Here is a 16,988-nt window from a genome sequence, read left to right on the forward strand (position 1 = left end):
ACACTGAGTTGTCATCAACTATAAAGCATCCCCCAAGTGCAGTCAGTCTATTTTGTATCTCTTAGAAGATGATTTCACTCTGCCCAGAGAGGGACAGGGTTGTGCCCAATGTTCCTCCTGAGATCTTGGTAGAATTCAAGAATTTTATTACTCTTAAACTTCTACTCTATACCTTTCACTAAAATTAGGATGGAGAAGTATTATTGTGGAGTAGTGTGACTTTTTAATAAGCTGCTGTCCCTGAAGTAGGGGAAGGCTAGCCCATCATGTTCCTTACCGGGCATTTACATAGGCCAGGATGAACCCATTTAATCCACCTAGAAACCCTGTGAGGCAGATCCATACACTACCCATCCCCACGTTACACAGAAGGACGCTGGGGGTCAAAGGAAGTGAGGGGTCCAACACAGTAAGTGACAGCGCCAGCACTGGAGCCAGGCGCTGGCAGCCTCTGCCGTCCTCCTGCCACTGAGAAGTTCTGCCCCGCACAGCCGCCCCACGCACGGTGCTGGCTCCCACCCTGTGACCTCCACCCCGCCGCACGGAAGGAGATGCTGTGGGGCCATGGGGAAGAGCAGGGTTCATTTGGGGTGCACATCTGAGATGTCGTTCTCTAGGGCGCCTTCTCTAAGAATCAGATCCCTCGGGATGTCCGGACAAAGGTCAAGGTCACCAAGTTTTGCCTTCACTGGCCAGCTTTTCCTGGAGACTAGGTCTCTCTGGCTTAACTATGAGCTGACAAGGAAGTGTAAGGTAGAAAGAACCGGTCCCTGGATTCTCACCATCACTTCCAAGGTAGAGAAACTGCACTGTGAACAGCACTCTGGGCACAAACTGGTTTAAGGAGAGACTCATCTCCTGATAACATCACCAATGACATGTTTAAGAAATTGACTGCTATCACCAATGAACGTGTTTAAAAAATTGACTAATATCACCAATGACATGTTTAAGAAATAGACTAATATCACCAATGACATGTTTAAGAAATAGACTAATATCACCAATGACATGTTTAAGAAATAGACTGCTATCACCAATGACATGTTTAAGAAATTGACTGCTATCACCAATGACATGTTTAAGAAACAGACTGCTATCACCAATGACATGTTTAAGAAATAGACTAATATCACCAATGACATGTTTAAGAAATTGACTGCTATCACCAATGACATGTTTAAGAAATAGACTGCTATCACCAATGACATGTTTAAGAAATAGACTAATATCACCAATGACATCTTTAAGAAATTGAGTAATATCACCAATGACATCTTCAAGAAATTGACTAATATCACCAGACATATTTAAGAAATTGACTAATATCTCCAATGACATATTAAAGAAGTTGACTTATATCACCAACAAACATGTTTTAAAAATTGACTAATATCACCAAGGACATATTTAAGAAATTGACTAATATCACCAAGGACATCTTTAAGAAACTGACTATCAGCAACTCCTCCAGGCTTCTATGCCCCTTCTGGAAAATCACTGACAGCAAATAAACATCTTCACATGAATAACAGCAGATCATGAAACTTACTTATGAGTACACTGCACTGTGGTGCATTTCCTTGATGGCGATGTGAATAAAACCAGGAAGACAGGTTTGGAGGGTTGATGCTCACCAGGGGATATTTGCATTGCCCTGCAGAAACACAGCAGCTACACTCTGACGGTGGAAGCCAGAGACGGCAACGGAGAAATAACAGATAAGCCTGTCAAGCAAGCTCAAGTTCAGATCCGTATTTTGGATGTCAATGACAATATACCCGTGGTGGAGAGTCAAAGGGTAACTACTACTTTTATAACCAATGTATCCACTTATTCATATGTTAGTTTTACCTAAAAATGTATGACTTGTGTGTGTGTGTGTGTGGTATTAACATGAAAATCCTGTGTTCCTGACTTGCAGTATGAAGGGATGGTTGAAGAAAACCGAGCCAACGTAGAAGTGATGCGCATAAAAGTGCTCGACGGAGATGAGAGAGGCTCGGATAATTGGTTGGCAAATTTTACATTTGTGTCAGGAAATGAAAGGGGTTATTTCCGCATAGAAACTGACAATCAAACTAATGAAGGAATTGTGGTCCTTATTAAGGTAAGTGCTATGTCTGTAGCCCTTTCCCCAGAACCAACCCATGGAACCAGTTTAAGGAATATTAACTGATATGGAATGTCCATTAACTTCCTTAAGGAAAGAAATCACTTCAAATTGTTCAGAATTAATATGTTTTTTAAATGACCTTGACCTTTAAAAAAATTAATTGGGGATGTTTCATAATCATCCTTCACAGTTACGAATATCCACGTTGGCAGGTTTTTAAATGCATGTTATCAATATGAGTTGGAATACTCAGTGCTGCTGTGTTAAACTGTCCTATCCAACATTAAAATCACACGTGGCTGCGCGCGCGCGCGTGTGTGTGTGTGTGTGTGTGTGTGTGTGTGTGTGTGTTCTAGTTCTCTCTTTTGAACAGTTCCCTTTGATTTCGCCTTTCTAGGCATTAGATTATGAAGAAATGAAGCATCTTGACTTCAGCGTTATTATCACTAATAAAGCCCCTTTCCACAAGTCAGTTAAGGGTAAATATAAGCCGACATCCATCCCCATCAAAGTAAAGGTGAAGAATGTGAAAGAAGGCATTCACTTTAGAAGCAGCACAATCTCCATTCGCACCAGCGAGAGCATGGAAAAAACAAGCCTGAGCCGAGTAATTGGGAAATTTCAAGCTTTTGACGAAGACACTGGACAAGTGGCCCGCGTAAAGTAAGAGATAGTGACGAACAGAGGTGCTCATTGTAAACCACTCTCAATGCCTGTTTACAACAAAATCACACTGAAGGGTGAACAGTTCATTTCTTCCCACCCAGCATTGTAATTCCCCAACGGCCTATAGATTAACTTTCCCAGAGTTGTACCTGCAACTGAGAGGTACAACTGGCCTGTTCCCTCCCCCCCGAGTGTGAGGCAGGGCTGGGTCCCTCGCCTCAGAGAGTTCTGGCTAGCAAGGCTGAAAAACAGCCAAGAAAGCAGCAAATTGTATTGCAAATTCCACTTGATACCGGGTTGGTTAAAAGAAATAGTTGCCGCGTGTATTTTAATGTGGAGAAACCAGTTTCATTTGCACGTCAATCCTGGAAGTGACTCTTCATTGAAACCACGCTGTTTGGTGCAGGGATGGCGGAGCCTTTGACGTAGGTCTCGGTCCTGGTGGCTTTTACTCAGATACTTGGATTGAGAGCCCACCAGATGGCACCACTGTGCCCTCCGGAAGGGACTGGGCTGGGCCCCCTTAGAGCAGCACCTTAGGTTTGCACGATAGGTTAAAATGTTCAGAGTAAATGTACATCTTAGACCGCAGGTCCATGCCATGGAGACGGGTCTACAGGACGGTTACTACGGAGCCAGGTAGAGTTACTCGGGTGGAACTTAAAGAAGCCGCCTGCCACCCGGCCCTGCTGTCAGCAGGGTTGTTTGGTTGCTGAGCTGTCCTTGCGCCGGGAAATCTGACCTTAGCGCCCCTGGTACCAGCACTTTATAAAGTAGTGTGTCAGCGTGCGTGGTCAGCCACAGCAGGAATGCTGAGTGCCCTGCAACAATCTCTTTCCTTTGGGTGACTTCTTTTTTAAAAAATGTATTTTTATTGATTTCAGAGAGGAAGGGAAAAGGAGAGACACCAACATCAATGATGAGAGAGAATCATGGATCGGCTGCCTCCCGCACGCCCCACTCTGGGGATTGAACCTGAAACCTTGGCATGTGCCCTGACGGGGATTAATCCGTGACCTCCTGGTTCATAGGTCGATGTCGAACCACTGAGCCACACTAGCTGAGATTGGTGACTTCTTCTAATAGAATTCATCATCCAAGAGTAGCAAATTGCCTTTTCCCAAAATAATATTAACAAACGGCCTCCGCTGTGTTTTCTGCCATGCCTTGGTGACCCTGTTTTGCCCACCATACTTGCAGGAACCACCCTGCTTCGTGGGAGTTTTGCGGTCTAGTCTTTATTTCCACAGCTCCAACCCTAACGAGGCCGTTCCTACCGGGATCCCCAGCCCTGAGGACGCATGCTCTCTGTGACCATTTCTCACTGCTGCCCACTGAGAGGCTTACACGTTCTAGTTCATTATCCTGCAATCATACTGGGCTATGTATTGGAACTTCTATTTCCCACCTATTTAACTTTGGCTGCTGTTTTTATTAAAGGTGATAAATATGTCAAAATATATGTTCTGCCTGGAAAAAATAATGAACCACGTTCCTTATTTCTCAAATGGATTTTCTTTTATTCTTTAGCATGCACTTACAGAACTTCAGTATGAGAAAAAGCTTAAAGATGGATTCAGACCTACTATTTTACAGATAAGGGATGGAATGCACAACTAAATTAAACAATTTTCTAATATTTCCCTAACTAATTAGTGGTTGCTATTTAGAAATGCTGACAGGGACAGAATTAATTCTTTAACTTTGTCATAATTTGCTGTTTTACTGATTATCCATATGCATCCACTGTTTATCGATATTTGGCATAACATGTGAGCCGCCATCCTGCTTTGGTGTCTATCATTTCTACCACAGAGAAGAGAGAAAATTCCATAAATGAGATCACATACATGGGAAATGGGATCCTTCTTACTAAGACTCTGCCTGTATTATTATAACTATGGATGTGGGAAACCACTGACATCAGTTAAGTCCAGGCTTTAAAATTCTGGACATGAAATTCAGAAATACTTGTGAAAATCCAAATGTATCATCCCCTACTGGTAGAAATATTAAAAAGCAGAAATGCAGGTTAAAGTGTATAATTGGAATTTTTAAATAGCAATGTAAACAAGTATTGCTATAAATTAGCAAACAGCCACTTAACAGGAAATAAATTATCAGTCTGGTTAATTGAACCAAATACTCATTGGCTTATGTTTGGATTCAGTTATTTGCAAACTCAATGGTATTAAAGTACATACATTTCTGAAGACATGACAGGAAAGTTCTCCTCGCCTTTCCCAAAGTTACCTCTTTCCACACTAATTGTCCTGGCTTTGAGGGAGGAAACCCAGAATCACTTCATGTTTTCACTCTGAACCATTTCTCACTGAAAGAAGCCTTATTGCTCTTAGCAATCAACAATATTCCAAATGTTAAAGTACTCCATTTAAAGTAGTCACTGCCGAAACCAGTTTGGCTCAGTGGATAGAGCGTCGGCCTGCGGACTGAAGGGTCCTGGGTTCGATTCCGGTCAAGGGCATGTACCTTGGTTGCGGGCACATCCCCAGTAGGGGGTGTGCAGGAGGCGGCTGATCGATGTTTCTCTCTCATCGATGTTTCTAGCTCTCTATCCCTCTCCCTTCCTCTCTGTAAAATATCAATAAACTATATTTTTTTAAAAAAAGAGAAAATTTATTTTAAAAAAAATAAAGCAGTCACTGATGTTTAAAATTGGTCTATTTAAACATTGATAATAAACAGTATGATGCCAATAAACAATAGCATGTGAGACTACTTTTCTCCGCCAGGTCTCGTTGGGTAACAACGTCATTCTCCAAAGGTTTACCCCGAACTTCAGGGAGGGCAGACTGAGAGCTAGGAGACAGGATCGTGACCCCCCGCCGAGCAGGCAGAGGATGGCGCCCTCGTGTGTATGTCTTGAGTTACAGGAACAAGGAAGGTTCCAAAAGAAGTGGTCTATGCAGTAAAGAGAGGGGCTTTTAGGATAGTTTCAGGAAATTAAAAACAGTTCAAATTAATGCCTGTAACAAGAACTTATACAATGAAGCAAAAGTTAAACTTGAGTTTGTAAATATTAGAGTCACAGTTTCTCCAGAATTCAAAATTGATTTTGTGTTTGTTTTAAACAGATATACCAAATTGGAAGATATAGACAACTGGGTCTCTGTGGATTCTGTCACATCTGAGATTAAACTTGTAAAATATCCCGATTTTGAATCCAGATATGTCCAAAATGGTACATACACTGTAAAGATTTTAGCTATCTCAGAAGGTAAGTTATTAAATAGATATTTTCTTGGTTATATAAGGTTTGATGTTATTTTCCAACATCACAGACCTTCCTTTCTTTTGATCTTACAGAAAAACCAAATCTCTCCAGTGGAGAAATCTTCACATTTCTACTTATTTAATGGATTAAAAGATAGTACGTGATCTGACTATGAAAAATATCTAGGATAGGAAGTGTCCTCATTTGTTAGGACCTTCTTATGAAAATGGCAAGAAAATTCAAACTATGCTTGTTAACAGCAATAGAATCAGAATATACATATTTTTTTCTTCCCTTTCTTTAAGATTCTCCTAGAAAAACCATCACTGGCACTGTCGTGATCACGGTGGAAGACATCAACGACAATTGCCCCACGCTGGTGGACCCGGTGCTGAATGTCTGTGATGACGTGCAGTATGTGAACGTGACCGCGAGGGACCTGGACGGGTACCCAAACAGTGACCCTTTCACTTTCGTCGTCATTGACAAACCAGCTGGCATGGCAGAGGAATGGAAAATCATACACAAAGAAAGTAAGCCCAGTCGCTGGCTGACAGATCAAAATATTACACAGGACAAATGGAAAGCCTTTATGCTAGAGGCTGGGTTTCTTTTATCAATTATACTAGAGGCCTGGTGCACGAATTCGTGCACAGGTGTGGTCTGGCCGGCCCACCCCCATCAGGCAATTGGGCCGGGCAGGGCAGGGGGAGGGGATGCAGGCGGTTGGTGGGCCAGCCCCACCCCCTGGTTGAACTCAGGTCGAACTGCCGGTGGGGGGGACAATCTGCATATTATCCTTTTATTATATAGGATTTCCAATACAGTTTTCAAAGGGTTATAAAATGAGGTTTCACACCTTGGGCACAGTGTCCTTTATCTGGCTCAAGTCCAGTATCCCGTTCGGAACAACAGAGGAGGGCCCTAATGATAGCGGGGTGTTCTCTCAATTGCTCCTGAAGATGTGCTGTGTCTCACCAGCTGCGGAGCGCCTTGCCCGTCTGAGCAAACAAGTAACATTGATTGATCCCTTACCACGTGCCAGGCACTCGGCTGGCCCTTCAGACGCATGCTCTCATTTAACCCTTTCTCCATAACATTATTCCTTCGTTCTAGCTGAGGAAACCTTGATTTAACTAAAGTTCAGTAGCTTGCTCAAGGTCACGAAGTGGGTGAATGATGGACACCCACTACGGAGGGTCTCTGTGACCCTCCATGCCAGACAGCCTTATGCTATGGCCACACCCTGGACATAGCTCTCTCAGAAGGTAAGTCCGCCTTCTTGACGTGAGCCTCCGGTGCCCTTCAGGTGGTTCTGAATGTAGAGACCTACCCAGAAGACTTTTCCTAGACAATTAGTGTTCGTTCTCGAAAAGTTTCAAATGTCATACCCACGTTTTTCCTAATTTACAGGTCTAATGTAAACATTTAAAGTTTAACAGCTCTTCACAATCACTTTACAAAGCTTTCAGTAACGTTAAAGCTGGTAACAGGTGCCATGGGGTTAATTACACTCTTTTTTCAGTTGTTTGAAATTGCCTGGATAATTTTTTTTTTTTTTATGAAATGCTAAAATAAAGGTCATTCAATAGAAGTACCACTTAACTCACCACTTGGGTGTCACTATGTTCCCAGTACATAAAATAGTTTATAGTATTTGGCAAACCACACACATTTGTGAAGGCTAATCATCGTAAAGGTAAGGCAGGTCTAACTCCTATTCTTTGCTCTTCACCCACGTATTCGGAGTGTCTGGACTAAGCAAGAAATTAGACGAAACCCTTTTCATACCAACATGCCAGCCCACCTCTGGGGTGTCTCCAAAAGTGGATAGTTTCACCTTCCCTCCCCCGAAAAGGTAAAAAGAAATAGAGCCATGAAGAAAGGATGACGCTTCTAACTGGTGCTAAGTATTACTGGCCACTAAAAACTGTTTCTAGCCCAGCCGGTGTGGCTCAGTGGTTGAGCATCAACGCAGGCACCAGGAAGTCACCAGTTCCATACCCCGTCAAGGGCACATGCCCAGGTTGCCGGCTCAATCCCCAGCAGGGGGTGGCAGGAGGCAGCCAATCAATGTTGATGTTTCTCATCAATGTTTATATCTCTCTCTCCTTTCCTCTCTCCCTAAAATCAGTAAAAACTTACTTTAAAAATAAAATGTTTCCATAATTCCCTCTTGCCCTTCCTTGGTAATCACTCCTTTTCGTGCCCTCTTGCCTCTTCCCCCACAGGCACCAGCGTGCTGCTGCAGCAACGCGAGCAAAAGCCCGGGCGAAGTGACATCCAGCTCCTGATCTCAGACAATCAGGGCTTCAGCTGCTCCGAAAAGCAGGTGCTGACGCTCACCGTGTGCAAGTGCCTGGATGGCAGCGGCTGCGTGGAAGCGCTGCGCGGCGCCTACGTGGGCCTGGGGCCCGCCGCCATCGCGCTCATCATCTTAGCTCTTCTGCTCTTGCTGCGTGAGTATTTCGTTTGGCTCCTTCGGTCATTAAGGGCTTTCCTGGAGTTGTTACCACAGTAGTCATGGGTTCCTTTACAGTTATCCTCACCCCACTGAACACTGAGGGGGAGGAGGGAAACAAGAATTGATCACTGGTGAATTCACCAAAGGTTATTAGGGCACGCCTCAGAACTTGGTTGTATACAAATGTATCATTTTCTGATTTAAATCACCAAGGCTACCGAGCATGATCTTCGGCAAACTTTTAACATAGACATCGTTGGGGTCCCCACTTAAAAAAAAAAAAACAACATTTTTTAAATGTTTAAATTATTTTGTATTAGCTTCAGGTGTACAGCATAATGGTTCAGGGGTGGGCAAACTTTCTGACTCGAGGGCCACAATGGGTTCTTAAACTGGACCGGAGGGCCGGAACAAAAGCATGGATGGAGTGTTTGTGTGAACTAATATAAATTCAAAGTAAAGGAGTGGAGGGGAGAGCAAGAGAACCGGACAGAACAGCCGGATCCGGCCTGCGGGCCGTAGTTTGCCCATGGCTGGAGACAATCATATACTTCACTACTCGTTCCCCCTGATTTTTCCAGTACCCACCGCACCACACAGTTATTACGATATTATTGCCCACATTCCCTGTGCTGTACTGTGTATCACTGTGACTGCTTTGTGACTACCAACTTGTCCTTCTTAATCCCTTCACCTTTTGCACCAGGTCCCCCAACCTCCCTCCCCTCTGGGAACCCGCAGGCTGGTCTCTGTGTCTGTGAGTCTGTTTCTGTTTTGTGTATTTGTGTTGTTCTTTAGATTCCATGTGAGTGAAATCCTCTGGCATCTGCCTTTCTCTGACTTACTTTGCGTAGTTGGGTGTCCCCGTGTGAGAAGCTCTGTGAGGCAAGGGCCTGGTCTCTTCTTCGCTGCCCAGTACCTAGGACAGCGCCCTGCCCACAGAGGGCACTCACACAGATTGGTTGTCTGAATTTGCATTATGGATACAAGGTACTTTCACAAGCTCATCTTATTCTCATTCATCTTCGCTTTGCACATTCACCTGGTCAGAGCCCACCTCCCACACCCTCTGGGTGGCTTATCCTCCATCTCCCACACCCTCTGGGTGGCTTACCCTCCATCTCCCACACCCTCCGGGTGGCTTTCCCTTCACCTCCCACACCCTCTGGGTGGCTTACCCTTCACCCCCCACACCCTCTGGGTGGCTTACCCTTCACCTCCCACACCCTCTGGGTGGCTTACCCTCCATCTCCCACACCCTCTGGGTGGCTTACCCTCCATCTCCCACACCCTCTGGGTGGCTTACCCTCCATCTCCCACACCCTCTGGGTGGCTTACCCTTCACCCCCCACACCCTCTGGGTGGCTTACCCTTCACCTCCCACACCCTCTGGGTGGCTTACCCTCCATCTCCCACACCCTCTGGGTGGCTTACCCTTCATCTCCCACACCCTCTGGGTGGCTTACCCTCCATCTCCCACACCCTCTGGGTGGCTTACCCTTCACCCCCCACACCCTCTGGGTGGCTTACCCTTCACCTCCCACACCCTCTGGGTGGCTTACCCTCCATCTCCCACACCCTCTGGGTGGCTTACCCTCCATCTCCCACACCCTCTGGGTGGCTTACCCTCCATCTCCCACACCCTCTGGGTGGCTTACCCTTCACCCCCCACACCCTCTGGGTGGCTTACCCTCCATCTCCCACACCCTCTGGGTGGCTTACCCTTCACCTCCCACACCCTCTGGGTGGCTTACCCTTCACCCCCCACACCCTCTGGGTGGCTTACCCTCCATCTCCCACACCCTCTGGGTGGCTTACCCTCCATCTCCCACACCCTCTGGGTGGCTTACCCTTCACCTCCCACACCCTCTGGGTGGCTTACCCTCCATCTCCCACACCCTCTGGGTGGCTTACACTCCATCTCCCACACCCTCTGGGTGGCTTACCCTTCATCTCCCACACCCTCTGGGTGGCTTACCCTTCACCTCCCACACCCTCTGGGTGGCTTACCCTTCACCTCCCCACACCCTCTGGGTGGCTTACCCTTCATCTCCCACACCCTCTGGGTGGCTTACCCTCCATCTCCCACACCCTCTGGGTGGCTTACCCTCCATCTCCCACACCCTCTGGGTGGCTTACCCTTCACCTCCCACACCCTCTGGGTGGCTTACCCTTCACCTCCCACACCCTCTGGGTGGCTTACCCTTCACCTCCCCACACCCTCCGGGTGGCTTACCCTCCATCTCCCACACCCTCCAGGTGGCTTACCCTTCACCCCCCACACCCTCCGGGTGGCTTACCCTTCACCTCCCACACCCTCTGGGTGGCTTACCCTTCACCTCCCACACCCTCTGGGTGGCTTACCCTTCATCTCCCCACACCCTCTGGGTGGCTTACCCTTCATCTCCCCACACCCTCTGGGTGGCTTACCCTTCACCCCCCACACCCTCTGGGTGGCTTACCCTTCACCCCCCACACCCTCTGGGTGGCTTTCCCTTCATCTCCCCACACCCTCTGGGTGGCTTACCCTTCACCCCCCCACACCCTCTGGGTGGCTTACCCTTCACCTCTCACACCCTCTGGGTGGCTTACCCTTCATCTCCCTACACCCTCTGGGTGGCTTGCCCTTCACCCCCCCACACCCTCTGGGTGGCTTACCCTTCACCTCCCACACCCTCTGGGTGGCTTACCCTTCACCCCCCCACACCCTCTGGGTGGCCTGCCCTTCACCAGGGCCTACAGAACTGAGACTTCTGTGCCTCCCAACAGTGAGGACCCGTCCTGCCTGCCTTGCATGTCCTCCAAGACCTCAGGGTTTCTTTCATGAGAGAACAAAGGGCTGCAGTCTCGGGTCACGTGGAAGACGACTACCCTTGACCCCTGAATGTGGGCAGAGGGTCATCTCCGAGGCAGCCCCGCTATTTCAGTGACAGGGAGAGCTTGGCGAAGCCATCAGTAGGTGCACATCACTCAACAGTTTACAGTGTGCTTCGTACCGTCGTCTCTGCTTTATGGTACAGACACGTAACAGTGACTTCCCGCAGTGCCCCAAGCCGGGAGGGAGGTACTGGAGCTGGGGATTCCCTGCACCGCCTCTCACATTCCCAGGGGCCTACTGTGGCACTTGGCACCCGGTACACCCTTGACAAATATTTGTTGAATTCGCACAAATGTTGGAACTGCCCCTGGCTGATTTCACTCTTTTTATTGCTCACAGTAGCTACAGTGACTGTGCTGTCAACTGTTAACATAAAAAATGTCTAGGGAGTCGTCATTTCGTCATTGGAAGCTGCCAAATGGGAGTGGCAGTAACACCCAGTTCTGGTGTACTGTGCACAGGTGTGAAGTCTTCACTACCTTGATCGAGAGGCCAACATTGGCCTTCGCTTCCTCCTGGAGGTAGAATGAGATTTAAGGGGGGAGCTCTGAAATTGTACTGAGTTCTAGATCTATCCTAAAGGTTTTAATGCAGAATTGTTTTTGAAAGTAGTACTCGGGTAACCCAAAGGTAGATTTGAACCTCCAATCCCTTTTGAGTCTGCCTTTTGCCCAATTCTACTCTAGGAGGAAGTGGTGAAGTACTATAGAAATTCCAATGTGCTAGAACCGTGGTCGGCAAACTGCGGCTCTCGAGCCACATGCGGCTCTTTGGCCCCTTGAGTGTGGCTCTTCCACAAAATACTATGGCCTGGGCGAGTCTATTTTGAAGATGTGGCGTTAGAAGTTTAAAAAATTTGGCTCTCAAAATAAATTTCAATCGTTGTACTGTTGGTATTTGGCGCTGTTGACTAATGAGTTTGCTGACCACTGTGCTAGAATATTTGAGCATGTTAAAATGTTTCTACCCTTGGGAGCTTTTGATTTTTTTAACACTTTTTTTTTGCATAGTGGATATTCTCATATTAGAAATGAAAGTGGCCTAACCAGTTTGGCTCAGTAGATAGAGCGTTGGCTTGAGAACCAAAGGGTCTTGGGTTCGATTCTGGTCAAGGGCATATACCTCTGTTACAGGATCCTCCCCGGCCCAGGCCCTGGTCAGGGCACGTGCAGAAGGCAACCAATCCATGTGTTTCTCTCACATCAATGTTTCTCTGTCTCCCTCTCTCTTCCACTCTCTCTAAAAAATCAATGGAAAAATATCCTTGAGTGAGGACTTAATAAAAATAAAAATAAATAAAAATAGAGATGAAAATGGTTAAAAAATTGAAGTCTTTAAGTTGGTTTTGATGATTTAGATACTATTGTATTCAGTCTTGGTGTTCCACTCAGTAACCAGACACAGCCGCCTCCTGATGGACAAGGCCCCTGAGTCTGCAGGACCCCACGTCCCACCTGTAGACCGTGGTGTGCCTCTCCCACCACAAGCTCGGCGAGATTGGATCAGGGTGAAAAAAGAAAAAGAAACAGTAGGGCTGTAAATAAGTGAAGACTGAATTCCAGGAAGTGATATATGCAAATTCCAAAATTATATGACACGTTTGAAATTAAGGTGGGGCTAACGTTTTTGTGCTTGATTTTGTTTCTGTGCAGTCGTGCCGCTTCTGCTGCTGATGTGGCACTGTGGGGAAGGCGCCAAAGGCTTTGCGCCCATCCCTGGCACTGTAGAGATGCTGCACCCTTGGAATAACGAAGGGGCACCACCCGAAGACAAGGTCAGATCCTGGGATAAGCATGAAACTTGTCTTTTCCGATTTAAAGGGCCGTTGGGAAGTGTTTCTAACTTGTTAGGTCACGAGAGAGTAACGCGGTCCTCACAGCTTTCATTCGCATGCCTTTGAATGAAACCTACTTGTGTTCGTTGCCAGGGCAGAGTTGAGGGGGCTTTGCTGTACTGTGGCAGCTCCTGGGTTACAGAGAATGTCGAAAAGGGGTCAGGTCGTGACACGGGGAATGCAGAACAAAGGTTAGAGAGAACAAGAGTGTGTAGAGATTTAGGATGAAAATATTTCTTACTACTAGTATTAAACGGGCCGTTTTCACAACCAGATGTTCCTGCATTTTCATTTCCTCAGTACGTAGGGTGGGCAGAGGAACCCATTACAGTTGTAAAAGATTGCGAAACCCACTATTCTACCTACTTAATAGCATCTCCTGTTATCTCTTCATTGAGTCTTCTTCACCCTGAGTCTCATCACCGTCTGCAGTGAGCTTCATGTCTAATAGGATATGATTTAGCATCAAGTGTCCGAGAACTCAGAACAGTGGCTTAAGTATACATGTGGGCGGTCCAGGACCAACATGTTGATCCCATGTGGCGGCCGGCTCCTTTTTCCTTATTGTCCCTCCACAGACGCGCTCCATCCCCTGCCGTCCATGCTCCAGACACTAACTGCTGTCCCCACATTCCCAAAAGCAGACAGGAGAAAGGTGAAGACCTGCCCCTGAAAAACATTCCCATAAGACACATCCTCCGTATCTGCCTGAACTCCCATTCACCAGCCGTAGTCGGGTGGCACTCTCTACCAGCAATGGAGGCTTAAATAGAATCTGTATTTGCGATGACCATGTGTCCAGCTAGACGAAAAATAACCGTTCTATCATCATAAAGAAGGCTTTAAACTCGAGGAAAGTTGGAATGCAACTGGTGCCAACCGAGTAAATGAGCCATGACTATATAATATGCAGTGTCCCCTCAGGAGTTCGACCACTCGCTGTGACATGCACTGACCACCAGGGGGTGGCATGGAACAAAGGAACAAAGGAAGACCCTGGCCAGCAGCCAGCAGCCAGGGAAGGGAGGCCCCGGCCAGTAGCTGGAAGGCCCCGATCGGCCCTGATCGCCGGCCAGGCCTAGGGACCCTACCCATGCATGAATTTCGTGCACCGGTCCTCTAGTATTTAAGTAACTTTTGTTTTCTCCTTGGATTATAATCATCTAAAAAAATAGGAAGGTAGAAGGGGGGTCTTCAGAAGACTCAAAGAAAAGTTATTCAACCCAAAATCGTTTTCCGAATTCGTTTCTGTGGAAAGAGCTTATTGTGTGTGCCCATGTAGCTCAGATCCTACCACCCGGACAGACCCTTCACCCCTCCGACTCAGTTCTCAACTGCATTGGCCCTCACAGGTGGTGCCATCGCTGCTGACAGCGGATCACAGAGAGAGTATGGCCGTGGGCAGCGGAGCGGGAGGCCTGGCAGCCAAGGAGACCACCGTGAAAGGAGGCAGCTCCGCTTCCTTCACCAGAGTGCAGCATGACATGTCCGAGATGGACGGACGGTGGGAGGAACACAGGAGCCATCTCTCCGGGGGCACCACCCAGGTCACCGGGACAGCAGGAGCCCTCCAAGGCGGCGAAACCATCAGGACCACCAGGGCCACGGGGACTTTCAGAGACATGGCCGGAGCTCGCGCGGCTGCCGGTGCAGTGAGTGAGGAATTCTTAGGAAGCTATTTCACTGAGGTAGGTAGGAGAGAAAAACGTGTGATTAGGCTAATTATTGCCTTGGATCTGGATGGCACTTTGTCGTTTCTTTTTTTAAAGAGATTGCAGACAGGTAACGAGGGAAGAGAGATGCAACCCACTGAACCAGTCCGTCAGCTGACTTACATAGTGATCACCAATGACCCCAGTCTTTTTTTTTTTTTTTCAATATATTGTTTTAATATATTTTTTTATTGATTTCAGAGAGGAAAGGAGAGGGATGGAGAGATAGAAACATTAATGATGAAAGAATCATTGATCAGCTGCCTCCTGCACGCCCCCTACTGGGGATCGAGCCTGCAACCCAGGCAGGTGCCCTGACTGGGAATTGAATCACGACCTCCTGGTTCATGTGTCAACACTCCATCACTGAGCCATGGCGACTGGGCTCACAATACTAATATTTTTTAAGAATACAGGCCAACGTGTTGTCGGATGTCCTTCAGTGTGGGTATCTAATGCTTCCTTGCAATTCGCTCCAGTTACGTATTTTGGGCAGGAATATAGATAGTCTTGTCCTTACATGAGGTGGTGTCACTAATCCTACGCCTGTTTCTATTTCCCTTTTAGAAAGCCGCCTGTTACACTGAGGAAGATGACAGTCACATAGGCAAAGACTGCCTCCTGATGTATTCTCAGGAAGACACGGAATCGCTCCACGGTTCCATTGGCTGTTGCAGTTTTATTGAAGGAGAGCTGGACGACCACTTCTTGGATGACTTAGGATTAAAATTCAAGACCCTGGCTGAAGTTTGCTTGGGCCGACAAATAGATGTGGACCTGGAAGTGGAGCAGAGGCCGACACCCGGGAGAGAAACCGCTTCCCACTCACTCTCCGAGCAAACGAGGGTTCATTCAGAGAGTTCCTTCTCCTCCTCGGGTGGTAGCTTTCAAGTTCCCACACCTTTGCTCGGAGCAAATGCAGAGGAAATCACTCAGGAAATAGTCACCGAGAAGTCTGTGTCTGCTAAGCAGGGTCAGAAGGCAGCTGCCCAGCTCCCTGACGCGTTGGCTGCCGGAAATGTCATCGTGACAGAAACGTCCTTTGCCACAGGCCCCAGTGGGCCGCCCCCGGCGGTGGTCCTGGGTCCCCGACAGCCTCAGGGCCTCATTGTGACCGAGCGGGTGTACGCACCAGCCTCTGCCGTGGTGGATCAGCACTATGCTAATCAGCACTATGCTAATCAGCACTATGCTAATGAAGGTAACATCACGGTCACGGAGAGGGTCATACAGCCTAGCAGGGGCCTGTCCGGTGCCCTAGAAGGCACCCCGCACCTGCCAGATGGACACTACGTGATGGTGAGTGAGCGAGAGAGCTTCCTGGCCCCCAGCTCGGGCGCGCAGCCTGCTCGGGCCCAGGCCAGCACAGCAGGCGGGCGGAGTGTGACCGTGACCGAGAGGGTGCTGACACCCGCTTCCACCCTGCAGTCCAGCGCCCCGGTGGCCGCCGAAACGGCCGTGACGGCCAGGACTGTCGTTTCTGGAGCTGGAATCCCAGGCCCTCCGCCCAGTTTCAGCTCCGAGGAGTCTGGCTGCACTGTAACCACCGCGTCCACCAGGGTCTCCAAGCGCAGCACCGTGCAGCACTCCTACGCCTGAGCAGCCAGCACCTGCCGCCCTCACCCCTACGCCTGAGCAGCCGGCACCTGCCGCCCTCACCCCTACGCCTGAGCAGCCGGCACCTGCCGCCCTCACCCCTACGCCTGAGCAGCCGGCACCTGCCGCCCTCACCCCTACGCCTGGGCAGCCGGCACCTGCCGCCCCCACCCCTACGCCTGAGCAGCCAGCACCTGCCACCCTCACCCCTACGCCTGGGCAGCCAGCACCTGCCGCCCCCACCCCTACGCCTGGGCAGCCGGCACCTGCCGCCCTCACCCCTACGCCTGGGCAGCCAGCACCTGCCGCCCTCACCCCTACGCCTGGGCAGCCAGCACCTGCCGCCCTCACCCCTACGCCTGAGCAGCCGGCACCTGCTGCCCTCACCCCTACGCCTGGGCAGCCAGCACCTGCCGCCCTCACCCCTACACCTGAGCAGCCAGCACCGTGCAGCACCCCTACGCCTGAGCAGCCAGCACCTGCTGCC

General features: G+C 48.6%; 1 protein-coding gene across 1 annotated transcript in view; it reads left to right on the top strand.

The window, feature by feature from the left end:
• DSG2 (desmoglein 2) overlaps positions 1 to 16,630 on the top strand; it is a 36,994-nt gene extending 20,364 nt beyond the window's left edge. The window contains exons 7-15 of the mRNA XM_080685955.1: positions 1,664 to 1,801; positions 1,925 to 2,110; positions 2,514 to 2,779; positions 5,878 to 6,020; positions 6,323 to 6,550; positions 8,249 to 8,476; positions 13,012 to 13,133; positions 14,546 to 14,881; positions 15,473 to 16,630. Coding sequence (XP_080542081.1) covers positions 1,664 to 1,801; positions 1,925 to 2,110; positions 2,514 to 2,779; positions 5,878 to 6,020; positions 6,323 to 6,550; positions 8,249 to 8,476; positions 13,012 to 13,133; positions 14,546 to 14,881; positions 15,473 to 16,504 — 2,679 coding nt within the window. The 3' untranslated portion in view covers positions 16,505 to 16,630. The remainder of the gene's footprint in view (positions 1 to 1,663; positions 1,802 to 1,924; positions 2,111 to 2,513; positions 2,780 to 5,877; positions 6,021 to 6,322; positions 6,551 to 8,248; positions 8,477 to 13,011; positions 13,134 to 14,545; positions 14,882 to 15,472) is intronic.
• Positions 16,631 to 16,988: the final 358 nt, after the last annotated feature.

This window comes from Plecotus auritus (genome assembly GCF_963455305.1).
Source record: "Plecotus auritus genome assembly, chromosome: 8".
Taxonomy (NCBI): Eukaryota; Metazoa; Chordata; class Mammalia; order Chiroptera; family Vespertilionidae; genus Plecotus; species Plecotus auritus.